The 21,168-nt window shown below is 41.7% G+C and overlaps 1 protein-coding gene across 1 annotated transcript in view; it reads right to left on the bottom strand.

The window, feature by feature from the left end:
• Window positions 1–2,612: 2,612 nt before the first annotated feature.
• The window catches only part of FAM81B (family with sequence similarity 81 member B), a gene marked incomplete at its 5' end in the record, with an annotated part of 59,021 nt that continues 40,465 nt past the window's right edge, over window positions 2,613–21,168 (bottom strand). Inside the window, 6 exons of the mRNA XM_080638349.1 lie at window positions 2,613–3,167; window positions 5,359–5,575; window positions 7,491–7,644; window positions 11,672–11,778; window positions 13,396–13,525; window positions 18,523–18,641. Of these exons, the coding sequence (XP_080494475.1) occupies window positions 3,055–3,167; window positions 5,359–5,575; window positions 7,491–7,644; window positions 11,672–11,778; window positions 13,396–13,525; window positions 18,523–18,641 (840 nt within the window). The 3' untranslated portion in view covers window positions 2,613–3,054. The remainder of the gene's footprint in view (window positions 3,168–5,358; window positions 5,576–7,490; window positions 7,645–11,671; window positions 11,779–13,395; window positions 13,526–18,522; window positions 18,642–21,168) is intronic.

The raw sequence follows: 21,168 nt of genomic DNA, 5'->3' as shown, positions 1-21,168 counted from the left end.
AGCGTGGTAAGCAGCTGCCTGCCCTTGTTAGTGTGATAGGCAGAAGTGCTTCTGCATGGGTATGAGCCCGTGCTTTGTTCAACACAAAGCCTTAAATACTTTCTAACAGCTAGGAGAACAAGTAACAACAGGCCGAGAAACCAGCTAAGTAACTATCTACTGTGAATATTCTGTATTAGTAAATAGAATACTGCAGTGTTTTTCTTCTTCAGAAGACCGTAAGGTTATTTTTATTGTGATCAGTGATGAACTTGAACAACATAGTCCAAAGTTCTATTATGTGCCCTGCAGGGAAAAAAAAACCCCACGTACCCCTACTCAGTGAAAAGCATTCAGAGAACATGAGTTTAAATTTCAAGCTTCTGTAAAATCCAAAAATATGAGGTAAAAATCTTGCTCTCCTCATTTTTTAACCATGCATAGCCTCTACAAAATCTGCACTTTGTAGAAGGTCTGCTGTAACACTGAGACAACATGCAGATTCATGCAGATTGAAGCAGCCCTGTATTTTATATGATTGTAGAGCTCAGATTTAGAATGCAAAGCACTGTACAAAGGCACGTAAGCATCACTAAATTGGGGAGCTGGGAGTTTTTTATGGATTTCACTGTCTGGGAAGTTTATCTTCAGCTGTTATGACTGCAAAAGGGGGAAAAAATACATTCCCCAGCTGTAATTTGTTTTATGTTGGCTTATGCCGAAGGCAGAATGGAATTAGATCTAACGAATTTCAACGTAGAATTTTTGCTAATTCAGACATGAAGGTGATGCTACTTACATTTACTTTTAGACAAACATTAGACAACGGTTTACTTCTGAGAAATTTATTTTAGGGTCATGCATGTTCATGTTATTTTCTGTATTTCCTAAGAATTGCTGGATTTCTACCCAATTTTTGAGCTTCTCAAAGTGGTGTCGTGACGTACAGTGAGTAATTGCATTAATTCAGGTAATCTTCCTCAGAGTTTAACAGAAACACGGATGTATATTTCTGTCTCCCCAATACTTTTGTTTGACACCTTTTATATTTTTTGAAAATACATAAATTCACAGATATAATATCCTTGAGAACTGTTTTCATGCTGCACAAGCGCACTGTTGCAAGGGAAAGCACATCCCTAATCCAGCAGCCTGGATGTCTAGAATTTAACTTTCCTTCCTTCCCAATTAATTTGCTTTCTTCTGGTTTAACTGAACAGCTGACAGTTAAATGACTTTTGAATTTAATGTTCTCAAGGGTGTGAGGGATTGAGTTTGGCTGCAGTGTGGAGTGATTGATAAATACTAAGATAATGCCTTCATGCTGTGAAATCAGTCAAACAATAGCAACATTCCAAATATATATATATTCGTGTGTGATCTGAATTCATAATTAGACACTCCAACCTTTCTGCTATAATCATGCAAGCAGTATTCTTACCTAAAGCAACATCTGGTTGTGCCAGACTGCCAGATAGATAGAAAATGTGCAGCAATACTCTGAAGGTTGTCCTCTCTTGCTTTTAGAAGGACATTCATCAATAACCTTGTATTTCACTTTTTTGCTGTTCCTCAGCATACAGAGAACAGGAGCACCCAGCGTAGTTGGTGGGGAGGCAAATACACCACACCACTAACTGCTGCTTCACTGGCAGCCAAGTAAATGGGCAAAAAATGGTGAAAGTGCCTAAAAGGAGCTAGAGAATGGCAGTCTGGGAGGCTGCACTCAAGCCCAAATGACTTGCCATGGTGGCACAATGGACTTCAAGTCCACAGTGAAGGCAGAGCCCCTGTAATGGACAGAACATACAGGGAGACTGAAATACAGACTTGGCATAGCTCAGAAACTGCTGCTTGTTGTTGAGATTTCGGTGGTGCTGGTTTCTTTTAGCTGGTGGGAAGTGTGGCAGGCCTGGCTGGCAGCAGGCGCGAGGCTGAGGTTAAAACAAGAGAGCTATGCAGTTCAGCTCCAAAGAACCTGGCCACCAGCAGAATGCAGGAAGGTCAGCTGTGAAACCTGGTGGCTGCACTTTTGTCTTCTACAAAACATGACCAAGTTCTTGCACTTCTTACTTGCTGCAGAAAGCTGAAACATACCGAAGTTTCTGCCTGCAGGAGCAGCATGAGTCATTGCTGAAGTGGTATTCCCTACTGACTGCATCAGTTCAGTTTCAGCTGTTGTGCTCTGCAGGTCTGGCTCCTCACAAGCCGCCTTCAGTCCATGGCTGGAGAAACCTGCTTTGCTGTAGAGCAAGAAGCACAGGAGACTTGAGATACCGATTATTGGAGGAAGATTATCTGAGTTCTCTTGGATTTTCTTTGGGCAGTGGATAGTATTGGGCTTCTGGAAACAAATGTACAGTAGAAATTCAGGTTTCTAGAGCAATTGCACTGTGACCACCTTTTTGGCCTCCCTGCTAAAGAGCTCCTGTTAGCTTCTGTTGGGAAATGACAGTGGTATGTTTCTTTTTCACTACTCCCAGAGCTTTCCTCCTTATTTCCAGGTGGTTTTTCTTGTTATTTGAAGCTAAACAAAACCCACGGTGTCAGTTACATTTCTGAGTATTCTACTACAAACCATCACTAGCTTTTATTCAACAGAGAAGATAAGAAATAAACCTTTTTAATAATACATATGTTAGTAATTAACGTGCGTTTTGTCACCTATACACGATTTATTGGCTACTTCTAATGATTCAGTAAACTACTATAGTAGGTCCAAATCATGCATCAGTAAATAGTCTGATACCAGTTTTGATAATGCTGTGTGGAGCTCGACAAATTTACTAGGCCTGATTTAAATATTTACAGCAATCTAAAACTGGTGCAGCTTAAGTCAGGACTGGGGTGACTACGCTGAGTACTCGTTTCCTTAAAGTCCTTAAAATAATATGAATATTTTTTGTATGAATTGTTTGTAAAATTTTAAGTTAATCCTTAAAATTTAACCTCTCTTCTACAGCAAAGTATTCCCGTGTACAATTGGCATGAAAATGACTGTTGAGGAGCTACATATGTAAGTATATATATCAGAGCTGTTATTATAGACTTGCTCATGGTGTTCAGTCTTCCAGGTCACTTCTGTTGTACCTTTTTCATGTCTTTATGAATTTTCTTTTTTTCTAGGTTCAGCTTTGCATTGTGTATTTGTCTGAGCAGCTCCAGAGACTCATGAATAGATTGAAATCCTGGTAGAAGAATAGGAACAATTAATTTAATAGTGGTTGCTTTCACCATATTTGAAGATTCTTTCCTTTGCAAAGGTTTCCTACCCTTGTTTAACACAGAGCACATTAAATCCACTCTATTTTATCATTTTATTGAATACCATGGACACGCATTAGCAGCTTGGGTTGCAAGTTCCTTGCTCGTGGAGTGGTATCTTCCAATACATTGGATAATGCCAAGCAGGATTATAAATAGCAGTAAACAGCATTTGACATCAGGTTTGTGGTGTGGAGGAAAGAAAACACTGTCTTTAAAACCAATGGTATTGTCAGCTTTTGAAGTGGGTTTTTTTTGTTTGTTTGTTTTTCCATTAAGCATTTGTTTTTTGTTTGGTCTAAGTGTTTTTTTTTAATTGGTATATAGAAAGAGAGAGGAGGTGGTGTGCACACACACTTCTTTTGCAAAACAGAGCTACACAGCACCTGATGCACCTTTTTTTGGACCAGTGCTCCATCAAATATTGTCAATAAAGCGTGTAAAAGCAGAATGTAAGCTGCTGTTACCTAGCTGATTCCAGACTGAAGTAACTTTCAAATTGCAGCATAGTAGTTACTTACATTTATTTAGTGTGTCACATAAGTGTCAACTTATTAGCCAGCAAGCAGCCTAACAGTGGATTAAAATTAATTCTCTTCCTCTTTTTTTTTTTTTTTTTTAACTTATGGTGCTTATTGTAACATGGTAGCTGATTACATGTTTTTCTATATGGTTCTTTAATATGGATTAATTTTGTCTCAGTAGCATTCAACCAAATTGCTTCATAGTACTTAGAATTTTATGAATTTCAAACCTGTCTCTGATCTCCAAGAAGCCAATCTGTGCACTAACAGCTTTTGAGAGAGCCTAGACACTGCCTCTGTGCCCTTCATGCTGCTCCACAACCCTTCAGTGGCCTCTTTTCCCCCTTTCTAGGGGTCAGCCCCTGCTACAGAAAACTGCCATAGGAAACAGCAGTCCTTGTACCTGAGTTTAAAACACAATCATGGCCAAAGTATGATATAAACAGATCTCTCCTATCCTTAATTTCTGCAGGTAGCAATTCAAAGTTAAGCACTCTTTACTTTCAGCACCAGAATCCTTTATTCATAATTTTCTTAGCCACAGCTTTCTTTGAGGCATTGTCTGGTGCTCACTCACATGGTCTTGTAGCCAGCCAAGCCTCCTCTTTCTGTCAAGCTGCACAAAGACCTTAGCTAATTTAGAGCTTGGTTTGCTACAGCTTTCGAGCAGGGCTTGTAGGCGGGTTGAAGATGATGGAGGAGTTGGAGCTAAAGTAAAGAGTCCTTGATCACAGCCATCTTGGGAGATGAGAACCAGATGCTTGAGTTTCAAATAGGAACATGTAAGAGGAGAAACTCTTGTGTAATGAATTTCAGCCATCTGTTCCCTGGAGAGAAGGCTGAGCGATTTTTTTTTTTTCTGGATAAGCTGATGTTTTGATGATCAGCTGCAAAAGGGGGGTATTACAGTAGGTTAGGTTTGAGTGACAGAGGATGGATTATAATGAGCAAAAGTCCTCCTTGAGAAGACCATGTGCTTAGTGCCAGGTGAAAACCTTTCTCATTGCTGTTGAACATTGATCATCTGACTGATAAAGTAGTTCATGATTTGTGAGATAGATTCCTGTGACTGTTCCCATGAGAGGCAGCTGCTGTGTTTTCAGCAATGCTATTTGACTACTTCCCTATCTGCTTGCACAAGGTATGGTTTCTCTCAGGCAGCTGTAACTCATCCAGAATTCTCTTTTTTCCAGCTACTGTTGGTTGAGAGTGGGGGGTACAGGATGGACACGATCCAAAGCCATCACACAGGATATCAGCAGCACGATCTGTGCAAAAGGGAATGACTTGCGTCTTCCAACAGAGGTTAGGGACCTTGCTAACGGAGGAAATAGTTGCTGTAAAAAATCTGGAAAACAGGTTGTGAAACAGCCTTTTAAATGGTCTTACCTTGAGACTCTTAGGAAGAAAAGCAACCTGTATGCAGATGTCATGCTGGCTGTTTGCAAAGACAAGTGGGCTAACCCACACACCTCTATGTTTGGGGTTTGGGAGAGACAAATACTAATTTTAATGTCTTTACTATAAACTGGTGCAGCAAGTTACTGTGGGAATTTATTTTAAAAATAAGTTGCGTGAAACCCATCCTCACCTGATCTGTATTCATTTTGGATTTCCTCAATCTCCTTCCAGATCTGTCTTTCAAATCTGGTGAGTCTTTCATGAAGGTTTTTTTCATCACTTATCATCTGGTTCAACTGCTTTTCATACTTCTGTGGTTTATCCATTTGTTCTAACTTTAGTGACAGAAATAGGAGCTTTTCTTCTACTCTTTTTTCTGCTCTTTCCTTTAAATACATAACACAGGTTTATAGTAAGACACTTTACCTGCACCCACATTAACCTGCCTCCCGCCAACAATGCATTTAGTCAGTCTTGCTTCCTAAACCCATGCATGACAGCACTGAGTAAATGTGGGAGAGGCCTGGTATTCTGTAGGATGTCTCTCTTCCCAGCAAACCAAATAAACCGAGAAATTTGGGCTGGGCCAGGACAAAGGTGCTTTCTAATTATTACTTTATTCTTTTATTCATTTAAATCGAGTGATTTGTTGTCACATTTTGCAACATGTTTTAGATTGCTTTCATGCGCCCATCTCTAGCTCAAGCTTTTTGAGCTAAGGAGTGCAACACAGTGGTGTAAACCCAGCTCAGCTGCTGGCATGAATAAGGAGGCTGAGCTCTGTAAAATGCAGTGGCTCTGCCTCCCAAGGAGGGTGTCTGCAAACCTGGCACAGCTGTCTGAACCTAAACACAATTCAGTGTGGCAGTGGAACACACTCTGAGTTTATAGACATTGCTGTGCTGGTGGCTGATGGAGTGAGTCAGCTCCAGGAATGACCAAGATGCTGCTGTGCACTCCCAGAACAACTCCATCACCATCACATACCCCATCAGGTCCACCAGCTACATGAGGATTGTATGTTGTCCAGCATATGTGCTGAGGTTTCTTTTGACTCCCAGGGGACTGAGCTGTGCCTCCACTGAGAGGACACCCAGAGGCCCACCATGCATGCTCCTGCGTACGTGTATGTGTACATAGAAAAACAAATGCATTCCTTTGTCAACCTATTTAAGAGTGGGATTGAAGTTTTTAACTCCTGTTAACACTGTATTTTTTTGGCACGGTAGTCTCCCTTAGGAAAGAATAACCACATATACTGGAGTGTTTTTGAAAACTAATCACAAAAACTACTAGTGGAGGAATTCCCATTCAAACTTTGAAATTTTGAGATAGAGGCTGGCAAGACAGAAATATTTTTATTATCTTCATGGCTGCACTAAATCCTGGTTGCTTTGAGTACAAGAGATCACCATCAGGTAGAATAAATGGAGATTAAAGTTCAGGAGCGTTGTAGTTCCAAGCGACTTCTGAATATGGTCTTTGGTCAGCAGCCTTCATCCTGGTGCTAGGACATGGTGATTATGCTTAGGTCACTTTTGAACTCTGAAGCTGCACACAGCAAAGAAGTAAAAGCTTTAAAAACTGAAGGAATTAATTAAAAGGCATTGGTCCTGTGCCAAGTGCTAACTGCTGCTGTGGAACCAAAGTGAGCTGCATTTTAAAGTACTGACCAGAAGATGGTGAGAGTTTGTCTGTATTTAAAAGCAGGCAGAACTTGCACAGATGATATGAGCTTGTCAATGAATGGAGCTGGGACGCATTCAGTGGTGGCACCAATGCTCACCTTGGGGCTAGAAAAAGCCGTTGTTGGGTACAGCAGGGTTGCACAGATGTAAAGTGGTGCCATGATCATAGAATCACAGAATGGTTTGGGTTGGAAGGGACCTTAAAGATTATCAGGGACACCTTCCACTAGACCAGGTTGCTCCAAACCCTGTTCATTCTGGCCTTGAGCACTGCCAAGGATGGGGCAGCCACAGTCAGGGAAGACTTTATGCCTGGGATGCCCATAGCACTGTGGGATCTCCATCCTTGGAAACAAAAATCTCCTGGGTGAGGCTCAAGCCCTGATTTTGATGTTGGCTCTGTTTGACTGAGGAGTTGAACCTTATGACTTCCAGATATCCCTTCCAAACCAAATTAATCCATGATTACATGATTTTCATAACTCACCATTTTGCTGGCTGTGTCCTGAGGAACCTAGTTTTGTGTTAGATCTCGTATTTTGCATGCTTGATTTGGTACCTGCTGGGATCAAGGTGATGGGAGTGGTGTTCCTCACTCCCACTCCTGGCAGGGCTGCAAACCACCCTATGCCACCCTCTTGGAAACTCTTACCAGTCTTTCCTTCACCAGGTCATGCAGCTGATGCCTCTGCTGGGCTTGATCTTCTTCAGACCGTGTCAACTGCACTTCTGTCCACTTCCGATGAGTCTGTATCTGATCCCTGAAGTCACTTAGAACACTTGCCAACCTAAAATGATGATTATTTAGTTAGTAAAAATATTAAGGCTTACTCAGCATTATGGAGGAGTCTTGACTCAATTGTTTAAATTACTCCATAACTCATCAGTAACTTCCTGGCAAGACCTAAGCTCAATTATTTTCTTGATCCTTACTATGAAGGCTGTACCTATGTGCCAAAATGTGATTTCTGTGACGTGTTCTACTTTAGGAAGATATCTGAGGGCTGAAAAATATTAATTCCCATTTGAATTAACTCTAAAGTGGATGAAGCTACGTTATTCTATTGAATGTCGACTGTGTTGCTGGGCATTGTGGAGAGCAGCAAAATCACTTGTGGTCTGAAAATGAAGCTCATAGGATAAAAAAACCTTCTAACTAAACCAGGGTCTGTAGGCAATTGAATTAACTTCGTGCAGCTGAATGCAACTATTCCAGCCTAACTGACCCCAACAGATAAGCATCCACTTCCTGCTGAAGGGCCAAGTTTCTGAGCAAGGCACGATTCCCATGAGATCCTGAAATAAGTTTACAATTAATCTGTTTTTCAGCAACAATACCAGTTACTGAACATTTATAATAAAACTGCCGAACTGCAGTCAAAGGTGACCAGATCCCAGACAGCTGCATGTCAGCAGAAGAGGTAACTCTTGGCTTTAAAGCTGATCTAAACATGTCAAGTTTTACGCAGAAGTTGCAGTCTGTTCTGGAAGTTAGATTTTATTTAAGCTCTACAAAAAGAATATATAAATCTGGTAGACTTTCAGAGGAGCAATATAAAAGGAGACAGGCACTTCCCAAAGGGCATGCTATTTTAATCAAATTTTATATTAACTGGAATAAAATCTCAACATTTAGTAAATAAGTATTTTGGATTTTATGTTAAATACACAATGCCACCACATCTTATTGTCTGGAAAGCCTCCTCTTTTTAAGCTTCCTGTTTCTGATGACAATTTCAGTAAGGTCTCATTAGCTTTTGAGGAACTCAGCATTTACTTCAGTCGTACAATTTCTTTCTTTTCTGACATTGTTCCGTTTTTCCTTTTTCTTATTTTGTTTTCATAACTTGTCCCTTTCACAGCATCTTGATCTCCATCATTCACTGCTCTCTGTATCCCTGTTTGTCCATCCCTTTTCCTAATTTTGATTCATTGCCCACTTTACCAGTTATTTTCCTGTTCACCCCAATCCCTTTTTCTTTTTGCTTGATGAGAACTTTGTTGTGCTTAAGTTTCTAGCATACTGTCCTGGGTTCAGCAGTAGCAGTCATTTTTTCTCCTTCTTAGTAGCTGATGCAGCACTGTGTTTTTGACTTTCGATCTGGGAACAGCGCTGATAACACCGATGTTTTTAGCTACTGCTCAAATGTTTAGTCTGAGCAAGGACTTTGTGAGTCTCATGCTCTGCCAGGGAGGAGGGGAAGCTGGGAGGAAGCAGAGACAGGACACCTGACCCAAACTAGCCGAAGAGGTATTCCATACCACAGCACGTCATGCCCAGGAGTTAACTGGGAGTTACGCAGAAGGGCTGGCTCACTGCTCGGTCAGGCTGGTTTTCGACGGGTGGTATTGTATTCTCTTCCCTTGTTATTTCCCTTATCATTATTATTGGTGGTAGTAGTAGTGGTTTGTGTTATACCTTAGTTACTGGGCTGTTCTTATCTCAACCCATGGGGGTTACATTCTTTCCTTTCTTCCTCCCCTCCCCCGCTCCTGGAGGAAGGAGAATGGAAAGAATGTAAGCTGTCAGGATTTGGAGGTTTTTCTTTTAAATAGTTTAATTTGTGCCCAAGAAGAATGATAATACAGCCAGGGTAATGTGTGCAAAGCTTTGTCAGCTCCTTGTGAGGCTTCTCAAGGAAGAACAGCCTCCATAAAGCTGCATCATTACATTTTTCCCAAGAAATAAGCTGAATATATACATTGAACATATATATATGAATATACTTGTGTTTTGAATATATATAGTATTTTTGCTGCACTTCTTCCCTTTCTGGGAGTGTTTCTGCAAGAGCTGGGAACACCTCACATGAGTTTCTTTTTTAAAATCTGGGAAGTTCAATGAGATCTCTGATTATTTTAGGAGGAGAAACTCAGAGGTACTTGAACCCATCTCGTTTCTTGGGGTATCTCTGCACAAGGAAGTTTTTGTGCTGTACCCAAGGAAGCAAGTTCACTGTAGCTTTCCACCTGGGTGGTTGGAGGTCCTTCTCTAGGAAGGCTGTGGCTTGTCTGTACTTGGTTATTTTAAGGTTGTTTTCAGTGACAGGGAGCCACAAACCCTCTCTTATGCTTTGAGAAAGAGGTCTTCATTTTCTGGCAACAATTGATTTTGTAACTGTTAGCCTTGTCCCAGACTGGATCTGTTTCTCCAGATCTGTGGTGAACAAACATTTGCAAATTGCAAATTGGCAAATCCCAATTTCATCTCTGTCTATGGCCATGGAATTGCTTTCACCTATGCTTCATCTTGGTGCTACCTACTTTGAGTAAAGCAGCACATGAGGTTTGTGTCATCATGTTTGCTGATGGCCATTTAAGCAGCAGGTGATGAATTTCAACTGGTAGCTGAGACCAGGCATTCCTGGGGTGGGTTTTTTTCCCTAGAACAGGAAACAATGTGGGCATCTTCCCCACATCATCTCTTAAGGTTGACAGATCAGTGACAGGATGAACCTGAATGGGGAAAACAAAGATGCAGGAGTGGTTATAACAGCTGCTGTAACCTGAATCATGGTCACCACCGTCTTGTTGATGACTGGGTTGCAGCATATGCCTTTCACATCCCTTTCGCTGGGACCAGGAATTCCTGTCAATATTTCACTTGGTCTTTTGAATTTTCCCACTCAGAATCTCAACGTGCAGGAGGACTTTGCCCAAGTTGGAATGTGCCTGTTACCCAATCTCCAGTGAGTGTTTGCAGCCAGCAAAAGGGTCTGTCCTGGAAGATGTAGATGGGGTTTTTCATGCTCTTATTTCAGCATCATGTTTGTTCACGGACATTTTGTAATTGCCAATGCTGCAAGTTGTTCAAAGTCCTCAAGACTCAGATTTACCTGTTCTGCTTTGTGCATCCTCTTTGGGGAGTGAAATCATCCCCAGAGATGATGTCAGAGAGGCAGGAGGTGGAGGAGGACCATGCCTGGCTGCCTTGGCTCTGCCAGGCTGAGAACATGCCACAGTTGGGTGGTTAAAGAAAGAAGAAAGTGCAGGGGAGGGGAGCGGACTGCGTGGCTGACTTGACGACAAGGTTTAAACCACAACTCCTATTTAATATAATTCAGATAAAATCTTAATTAAAATACATTTTTATTCAAATACTTCACCATTTTAAGGAGTGGAACTATTGCGTTTGAAATATCATTAATGCAGGATAATTATAATTAGATTTGAAATTGTTTATGCTGTCTCTGCTCTTCAGTGCTGGGCTGTTTTGCATTGTTCTGAACACGGATACCAGATACTTCTGTTCATTGCATACTTCCCTGGAGTTTCATCCTCTCTAAAACTCATCAAGATTACAATGTCACCCTAAAAATACTCTGGAATAGGAAAAATATGCTAGGTAAATAAGAAATAAATCACAAATCTAGGGGCACATGAGCCTATATAACTGCTTTAGCCTTGTGCCCACCTTTCTTCATTAGCAGCACCCCTGCCCTGGGCAGTTGTCTCAGAGTGTAAGTGCATAAAGAAAACATTCTGCACATTAGGCAAGTCACAAATTAGACCCAATTATAATGGTAAACAGTGTCTTTGTATTTGCTACCTTTCTTTTATGTGTAGAAAGTTATTTTCATACCTTTCTTCTTACAGGATGTCATTTAGTGCCTCATTTCAAAAATCAGCTTGCGAGACGATATACTTTCATTATGTATTTTCGCTATTTTATGGCATAGATCATTAATATTCTTTTAGTGTTTCTAGGTTTTGAGTGGGTATTAATTAAAGTGTTCGTTTTACTGCTTCATGGCAACCTGTTCATCATGCATATTCAGGGTGAATTATCATAGTGAAAAACCCTCTGTCACCTACTTGAAATCCAGAAGTTGCAATTTGTGATGTTGATCTCCCTGGACTGTCTTTAAATTTGAGCTTTGATCAGAGTTGGAAGTCTCTATCTTCCCTAATAGCTGCATTACCTAATGAGAATTCAACAGAAAGCCTTTATGAGCCAGACTATGAGCACTGACATTTAAACATGCATTATGACTGCAAGCATGAAAAAAACAGATAACATCAAGACACAGCTACATAAGCCCCAAACTTTTCCCACCATTTCATTCAGTACAAACTGAAGACTTGAGTTCAGAGTCACCAAGGCTGTATGACCTGCTGAAGTCAAAGTCTGTGGATGCAGGCTTTGCAATTACATGCACAGGTAAGTAATGCTGTTTTAATTCGGAGAGAGGCACCACTCAAACCTCCCCAGTGGTGGAAAAAACACAGGGTAAATCCTTGGAATTGTGTGTGTGTTGCAAATATGTGTCTGTCCAACACCTAACAAGACCCCAAGAAGAGTGAAGAAAAGAGAGGCTCACCCACAATAACACATGCTTCGATAATAAGATGGTACCTGGTGGGCCGTGTTCAAAGCATCTCCCTATTTCAGGGGAGGACATCTCCATTGTCCAGGCTGGGGCATGCATCCCCAGCTTTGTGCATCCCTGTGCTCTCTAGGCTGTGGGATGTCCCAGGTATCTGATTCTCTCCCACATGATTTTGTGTACTGCTTAATGCGATCCTGACACACACACCAGCTCCTTTCCATGGTTCCAGGTGAAGAAGAATATTTTTTCAAAGGTATTCAACGAGACAGATGTCCAAACAGTGTCTTATGACAGAATTCCAGGCAAGATATCTTTGTTTAAATTCTGTCATGAGTAATTTTTCCTTGGAGAGGAGGACCTTGGGTAGGCAAGGTACACGGTGACTGGCACTGTGCCTTGTGCAGCAGAAGATGCAGACAAAATACAGTAATGAGATTATATTCAATACCAAAGCACATGAGAAATTGAATGTTCCATATCTGCTCAATCCTGGCATACGATTGAGTACTCTGGGGAAACCCCCCCTGTAGTCCTGCATCCAGCTCTGGGGAAACAACACACGAGGGACATGGAGCTGTTGGAGCAAGTCCAGAGGAGACCACGGAGATGCTGCAAGGGCTGGAGCAGCTCTGCTCTGGAGACAGGCTGAGAGAGCTGGGCTGGTTCAGCCTGGAGAAGAGAAGGCTCCTTAAGGGGAGACCTTAGAGCAGCTTCCAGTGCCTAAAGGGGCTACAAGAAACCTGGAGAGGGGCTTTAGACAAGGGCCTGCAGGGACAGGACAAGGGGGAATGGCTTTAACCTGACAGAGGGGAGATTGAGATGAGCTCTTAGGCAGAAGTTCTTCCCTGTGAGGGTGGTGAGGCCCTGGCACGGGTTGCCCAGAGAAGCTGTGGCTGCACCATCCCTGGCAGTGTTCAAGGCCAGGTTGGACAGGGCTTGGAGCAACCTGATCTCGTGGAAGGTGTCCTTGCCCGTGGCAGCGGGTTGGAACTGGATGGTCTTTAAGGTCCCTCCCAACCCAAAATATTCAATCATTCTATGATTCCACAGTATCATGGAATTTTTTTTTTTTTTTAATTAAAAATCCTGAAATGTTGTTTAAATCCCATATCAGTCTTTAATATTGGTCAGTAATTACAGAAAGAAACTCTATCTATATGTGCATAGTCACCACTTACCAGGTGTTTAACTGTAGGCTTCTCTACTCACCTTCTTTTCAATATCAGCAACACAATTTTTGACGGTAGAATGAAGGCCATAGATCTCTTTATCAGTCTTCTGGGCCTCATGCCTGATAAAACTGATGTCTCCTGACAGCTTTGCGATGCTTGCCTCGCATCTGCAGTCAAACCAGAGACAAGAGCCTTTGCCAGGGGATGCTAGAAGGTGGCTGGCAGCAGACGCTAGTTCCTGTGCACTGCTGCTGGACCAAATTCAGCCCCCTAGGACACTCTGGCAAGTAGCTAAATAGACTCCCCCTTGCAACAGTTCTGATCCCCAATCTGCTTCCAGACATTACTGTGCATTAAAACACTGCTGGAAGTGATGGCAAGGAAGCAAGAGCCAGCCACAGGCAATGTCCCTCTGCAGCAGCCATTTGCTATCTGAACTACTCTTACTGGCTGTATAAACAGTTGCACTCACCAAATTACCTAATCACATTTAAAATGGACGGATGAACTGTCTGAGAGTGGCAGCATTAACTGAATAGCCTAGGGATTGAGTAATGTTCAACCAGCTAACCTTCCTGGTAGAGTGAATGACTCTTTCAGCCTGTCTTTCATGTGTATACACACACACACACACACATTGTGTACGCATAGTATATACATATATATACACACATATATTAAAAAATGTGTACTTTTAAAATATAAGCAATAAGATTTTCTTCAGTGTTTGTAAATATACATATGACATTATTAATATAATTAACACAGAATCACAGAACTGTTAGGGTTGGAAAGGATCTTAAGATAATCTATTTCCAATCCCCTTGCTGTGGGCAGAACAGAATTCCCCTCCTGCTACCCTCTTTCATGCTGTTATCACAGAAGTAACTGACTGTTCCAGTGTCAGCAGTACAAGAGCGTGGAAAAAAAATACCTTTAGGCCACAAAGTAGTGCACGACTTAATATAAATAACTGAATAGAAGCTGAGTGAAGAAAACAGCTAATTTTTAAAATGCCAGAGGAATTATCATCCAAAGCACCACAACGGAATAAAGCTGGTGCTGTTGACAGATAAAGGATGTAAAGAGAAATTTTGACAGTTTAAATAGAGAGCTTTTAGTCATCTCCTGACGATGCTTAGATATTGTGATACACCTACAGAGCATGTAGATCAAAGAAATAAAAACAAGTTACTGCAAATAATAAAGGCTTTGTAGAAAGGCCAGAACTGTGATCAAAAGAAACCATAGATTTGGAAAAGCAAGTACAATATAGCTGTCAAGGTGAACATGGATGTGGAGGGGGAGCAGGCTGTCGTCACAGCTTCTCTGACTACAGACATAGGAATTAACACCAGAGCTGGTGAGGAGAGGCGGCAGGGGATCACAGTCCTGGGGAATGAAAGGTGCCTCTGGGGTAGGAGTGTTGTGGAACACAGGTGCAAAAGAAACGAGGCTACTGAGGCTGAATTCAAGGTTAGTGAGTGGCCAGGGGACTGGGGCTCATCACTCCCTTAGGAAAATCCCACCCCAGGACAGCACTGAAAAGGCTTTGCAAGAAGTGCACAGTGAGAAAGAAGAAGATTAATGGATCTGTAGCAGTAAAAATACATAACCTCAGTTAGAAGAGAAAGAAACCTGAATATTCTATACCAAGAATACTTAAAAATAAAGGATTTGAAGACAGGACCCAAAGAATTCAAGAATTAGATTTGCAGCATGGGATGACCTGAGGGATCAGAGCCCTGCCTGGGGATCTTGCAGATGTAGCAAGCTTCACAAAGACTCTCAGAACCATTGATGTGCCTTAAGTCTTTGGGCCTGCTCAGATCTCATTTTCCCTACGTATAATTTGTATCATTGTTATGGCAAAGTAGTTAAATGCATTATTGCTGTTTGGCAGATTGAGTGTGGAAGAGAATAGGGATACTTAGGAGTTGCTTAAATCTTACTCTAATTTAATATTTCACTTAGGAGACATTCACAGCTTGCAGTGAGATCATGGTTTTCTAGTCATACAAAACAGAGCCTGGAGAGCGTGCAAGAAGCAGTGCAGATGAACTGGGAACGATACAGAAAACATGCTCCTAGATTTGCTTTTAAATTAAAAAGTATAAAGAAATACAAGCCTCTGATGGTTATATCAAACCATTTAACTAAATATGTGAATAACGGTATATGTTCAAAGAGCTTTATCCTCCAAAGTCATGGAAGGAACAGTACATACCGGACTGCTGCACTTGTCAATTAGCATTTATGAAGGATCTAGTAACTTCATAGGTACACCTCGGGGCTTTTTATTGTCTAAATCGATGTTGGACTTTTTCTCTGAACAACAAAAATTCTAATGAAAAGAATAAGTACGGAAGTACAACGTAAGCAACTGCGTACAGTGCAGTGTCCATTCATTTGTGCATTCATTTGTTCTTTTGTTGGTGAAGCTGAAGAGAGTGAATTAATATTTATCAGAAGAGTGGCTTTTTTTACAATTGATTACCTAATTCTTATAATACATATTCTCATGCCCAAATGAAGTCTTATTGAGAGCTAGAATACAAATAAAATATATAGTAAATCCAATGGGAATACCACTATAGCTGAGATGCTGAAGCATGGGTTTTTTTCAAAGATCACTGCTACTTGGCACTTACATGTTTTACATGGTGTAGAAATGAAAGTCCCAGCATTAATGGACAACCACATCAGTGGCTGGCAAGAGATCTAAATCTATTTTTCAGGGAAACATAGAATAAGAGAATAGACGCAATTTGAATTTCAAGAGCTAATCCACTTTAATCCTTTACACATGGCAGAATACAGGAGGATGAATCATTTGCTTTGAGAAAGAGCAGTGGCTTCATTTCATCCCAGATAGCCTTGGATTAAGGTTAGCCTACAAATCAAGAAGAAAGCTGTCATTGCAAGTTTGCATTTGGAAGTTTTCTATTAATGCAATAAATGTAAGTTATATGAACGTGTGCATTTGTCTCTGGCCACTCTGAGCTCTACTTGATATACATAGCAATTTTAAATCCTGAACCTCAAGTGCAAAGAAACGTGAAAAATCAAAATATTAATCATCACTGTAATGTCAGTCCCCTGTCAGCTCTGGCTCACTCTGCTGTGATGCTAGGAGCAGGTATGCCATGGAGGCTTGGCATTTCCAGAGGGCAACTTCAGCAGCAAGATAAACAAGAGAGTGCTGATGATTCATGACTTCCATAAAACTATACTACACTTCAGCTTAATGGGAACCATTTGCATAAAACTGCATTACAATATAGCTAGAGCTGCTGCTAAAACATCACTCTTTAATATCAGTAGTTTCTGGTGAAGCTAGAAAACCTGTCATTTTCCTTTCCCTCACCTTAAACTAAATGGGGTCTAAGGACTCAGTTTCCAGCATCATAAGGTGATTACTTTGATGTCCTCATTACAGTTTTTACGTGTAATATGTATTTTGGGCTCTTCCCTTCTTCCTGTGGGAAAGACCAACCAACACACTGCAAAAATGGGCAAGGAAAGAAGGGGAAGAAGGACCTCATAAAAGTGTTGCCATGGACCTCCAGGAGTCCTCAACCTCTTGTTTCTTCTATTTATTTCATTTTTATTTTTGCAAGTAGAAGTGGATGGTAATTTTTTTCCCCAGAATTATCCTGTTTCCCTGTTTTCCCCAAATGCTTTTGCTTTCCTCTACTGCAGGCACATGCTCAAGCATAGATGATGAGAGCAAGCCCCAGCTGACAAAAGGAAACATTCACTCCTAGGAAAAGACTGGGGAAAGAGGAGTGAGATGGAATGTTATGGCTTTTAAAAGCATATTGTCTAGAGTGTCTGCTGACCTGAATGTGAAAACAGAAGCAGAAGAATCTTGCAGAATCACCTGCTACTTTGTTCCAATGCTAATCAGCCGCAAGGTTAAAAAGCACCATCTTTCCTGCCAACTTTGAATGTGTTGGCTTCGTCTTCTTGTTTTGCACTCTCGGGTCTCTCCGCAGTAGTCTGGAGTCTTTCAGTATCCTGTGGTTTTTTTCTTTCTTTCTTTTTTGGTAGTTATACATGGAAATGAAGACATCTCTGGATTTATTGGGGTTTTTTCTATAAACTGTACATAGAGGTATACTTCCCTCAGCCAGAAATTTTCCTCATCCCACCACCACATTCCTGTCTCCCTTTTATACCATATCAAATTCTTAATTTCCGTAAGAGACTCTAGGCTCAGTGCAGTATTCTGGTATCAATATGTGTGCCATACATAGAGCTTAAACAACCTCCCTGTTTACTGGTTCTCTGCTTCTCTCATCTGAGACCACATTCCTGGCATTTCTGATGCCACACTATTGTTAGAGCTCACATTAAGTTCTTTATCTGATCTATCCCCCAGACTTTTCAGGGGGCACTGTGTTGTGAAACAGTTTCTTGTTGGGTTTATAAAGATTTTTTCCTCAGTCAGGCCACATTACCAACATTTCTGGTTAGTCTCTGTTATCATCTTGTCCTAACTTGACCAGTTTTGTGTTATCCACAAATGTCAGTTGCAGTGTTTTATATAACGAGCATATGACTGGCCTCTGGAGGAAAGAAACGATTAGAAATACGCCAGTTCAGGGAGGTTTCTTCCTTAACGGTTACTTTTCCTTATATATTAGTTCAGACAGTTCTTAATTCATGTGTTCTCTTGATATTATACAGCAGAATTTCAGTTTGTCTTTCTTTTGATCATAATATTATGTATTACAGAATGCCACATGGAAGTTCACCTATGATACATACGTGCAACTACTTGTACCAACAGAAACTTAAAATCCCACCAAAAGGAGAAATAAGGTTTGCTCAACAAGGCCTACTTTCCAAGATAGGAAGTTCTATTGAAACAACAGGAGAGTTTAAGTAGGAGGTAATAACCACTTCAGCTGAAGTCTAGCCAGATTGAAGAAGAAAAAAATCCCCAAAATGTTAATCATGTGATGAAGAATGAGACAGGAAAATATAGTTGGTTTTCCCTGGCTTGGTAATGTTTCTAATACAGAGAGCATGAAGGCACAGATCTTGCACTAAAATGAGGATATAAAATGAGCATGAAGTACATTTATGCCCACTCTGAATCTGCTCTGCACAAGTCGACTAGTGGAGACGAAAATCAGGGCCATGATGCATTCCTTACCTTGCCACTCTTCCACGCAGGTCCCCAAGACACTGGCTGTATTCATGGTCCAGAGTTTGAACTGCAAAATTAGTTTCTGCTGCAGCACCATCCCTTGTTCTGATTTGCCACTCCAAAACCTGTAAATTCAATTCCATTAATGCACTTTTGGCTTCCTGCCTTGGTTGTTTTGTTGCTTTTGTTTGGGTTTTTTGATTCTTTTTTCATTTAAAAATAAGGTTCAGAGCACCATTTATATCAGCAGGTCCTGCTGTTAAAGCACATTATGGATATACTCACCCAACTCTAAATAAGGATGTGAGTCAGTATACACAGCTGTTTAATGTTTGCTTTTACCCTTATTGTTCAGTATGGGGCCTAATACCTGATATATTGCACAGTATTAAAAGTCTGATCTAAAGATCAGACTCTTCTGAAGTAGCTCATCCTGATGATATCTGAATGTGTCACAAGCATTAATATTAGGAAGCCCTTATGCCCTGTAACCTTTTACAGGTATGTGGATCAGGAGAATGATCTCCTGATTTTATTTTTCAGGTTGAAAGTAAAGCCCTTGGGGTGATATTTCACTGTAATTCAGCACTACAGAGCACTTCACGTGGTCAAAGCACAGCTTTTACCCCTTTTCATGCAAATATTCTATTTACACAAAAAAGGAGCTGCTTTTATTGGCTTTTTATTTAAAATGCTCCCCACTGAGTGAATTAAAAAAAAAAAAAATAGAAAAGGAAAAATATCAGGGGAAATTTCAACTGTATATGCTTAAATTTTGGGATAGTAGTTGCAGTTGGATTTGCCCAGCTCATCCCACTGCTGGAGCTGCCAGAGGACACAGGATAGTCCTGCTGGGTGTCAGCAGGGTTGTGACTTATGTATCTGAACATGCCCCTGCAAACAGAGGCAGGGCTAATGTTTCCTGGCTGGCTGCAAGCAGGGCAGGTGTGGTGGCACATGGACATATCTGTAGCACTGAGTCCCACACAGCACCACCCTTCCATTGGAAGTCTCTTTGCTGGAGACAGCAAAGGGAGATACAATGGAACTGATCAAAATTAGGCACGGGTGACTGGACAGAGGTGTAATAACTCTGGAGTAAAATGTAACTCAAATTTGTCATTTATTCAGTCATTCCTGAATAATCCTGGCCCCCTCTCTTTCCCCCCACATACAGATACGGATAACTGAAATACTGAGTATTTCAGGCATTCTTGTTTGTGTTCTGCATCAGAAAATAATGTTCTCAAGAAGCTGAATGTACTGCAGTACCCTCATGTCTTTTTCTCAGTGCATTTGGTAGTGCAAGTCTGATGCTGCAAGTCCATAAAGACAGAGGCACAAAATAGACCATCACTTCCTCGCTGGCAAAATCAGCACGAGACACTCACTCATGAGGACGGAAAGCAGCAGGCCCCTGTCTATCTTGGGAGATCAATATTCTCTTTCTCCAGTGAGGTCCCCAGGCTCCTGTCAGCACTCCCACTCCCCAAGTTCACCACCCCCAGGCAAAAGACAGCCATGTGCACTGCTTGGCACTTGTAACTGATGGTCACTCCTGAGTCCATGTGCTCAGATGTTGTTATCTTGTCATAGAATCCCAGACTGGTTTGAGTTGGAAGGGACCTTAAAGACCATGCAGTCCCAACCCACTGCCACGGGCAGAGACACCTTCCACTAGACCAGGTTGCTCCAAGCCCCTGTGTCCAACCTGGCCTTGAACACTGCCAGGGATGGTGCAGCCACAGCTTCTCTGGGCAACCCGTGCCAGGGCCTCACCACCCTCACAGGGAAGAACTTCTGCCTAGTATCAAATCTAAATCTCCCCTCTGTCAGGTTAAAGCCATTCCCCTTGTCCTGTCCTGCAGGCCCTTGTCTAAAGCCCCTCTCCAGGTTTCTTGTAGCCCTTTTAGGCACTGGAAGCTGCTCTAAGGTCTCTCTTTAAGGAGCCTTCTGTTCTCCAGCTGAACCAGCCCAGCTCTCTCAGCCTGTCTCCAGAGCAGAGCTGCTCCAGCCCTCACAGCATCTCCACATGGCCTCCGCCTGACTTGCTCAAATAGTTTTATGTCCCTCTTGTGTTGTTGCTGGATGCAGCCCAGCACATGGGGATTTCTGGGCTCAAGCGCACGCTGAAACTGGGTCATGGGGAACTTCTCACTTACCAGCACCCCCAAGACCTTTTCCTCAGGATTGGTCTCAACCTATTCTCTGCCCATCCTGTACGGTTTTTATCAGAGGTGATGCCAAGCACGCCTCCCTCTGCCTCTGGGGTTTTAGTATTGATGCTTTTCTCTTGCAATTTTGCAGCCTCTCCTGGGATAGTGAAGGATGTCTTTGTCAAGGGTCACATCATTTCCCACCTGGCACTAATTGCATTGACACCCCTGATGCAGCAGCAGGCAGGATAATTTTCTGGCTCTAGCAGAGGGCTGTGTTTAACTCGGACTCAGCTTCATTCTGGGTGGCAATGGCATGCCAGCATCTTCCCCAAGACTGGCTTTTTTGAGGGCTATTTCTGCTTTGGGGAAGATCTGGAGTACAAGTGAGTCACGTTTCCTGGTGGATCGTTTCTTTTTTAAGTGCTTGAGAAATCGACATTGCTGAGCCACTCCCATTTCCTGTGCGCCAAGAGTAATTCTTCAAACCCTCACT

This window comes from Psittacula echo, assembly GCF_963264785.1.
Source record: "Psittacula echo genome assembly, chromosome: Z".
In the NCBI taxonomy this organism is placed as follows: domain Eukaryota; kingdom Metazoa; phylum Chordata; class Aves; order Psittaciformes; family Psittacidae; genus Psittacula; species Psittacula echo.
This window is presented reverse-complemented; position numbering and strand designations above follow the sequence as displayed.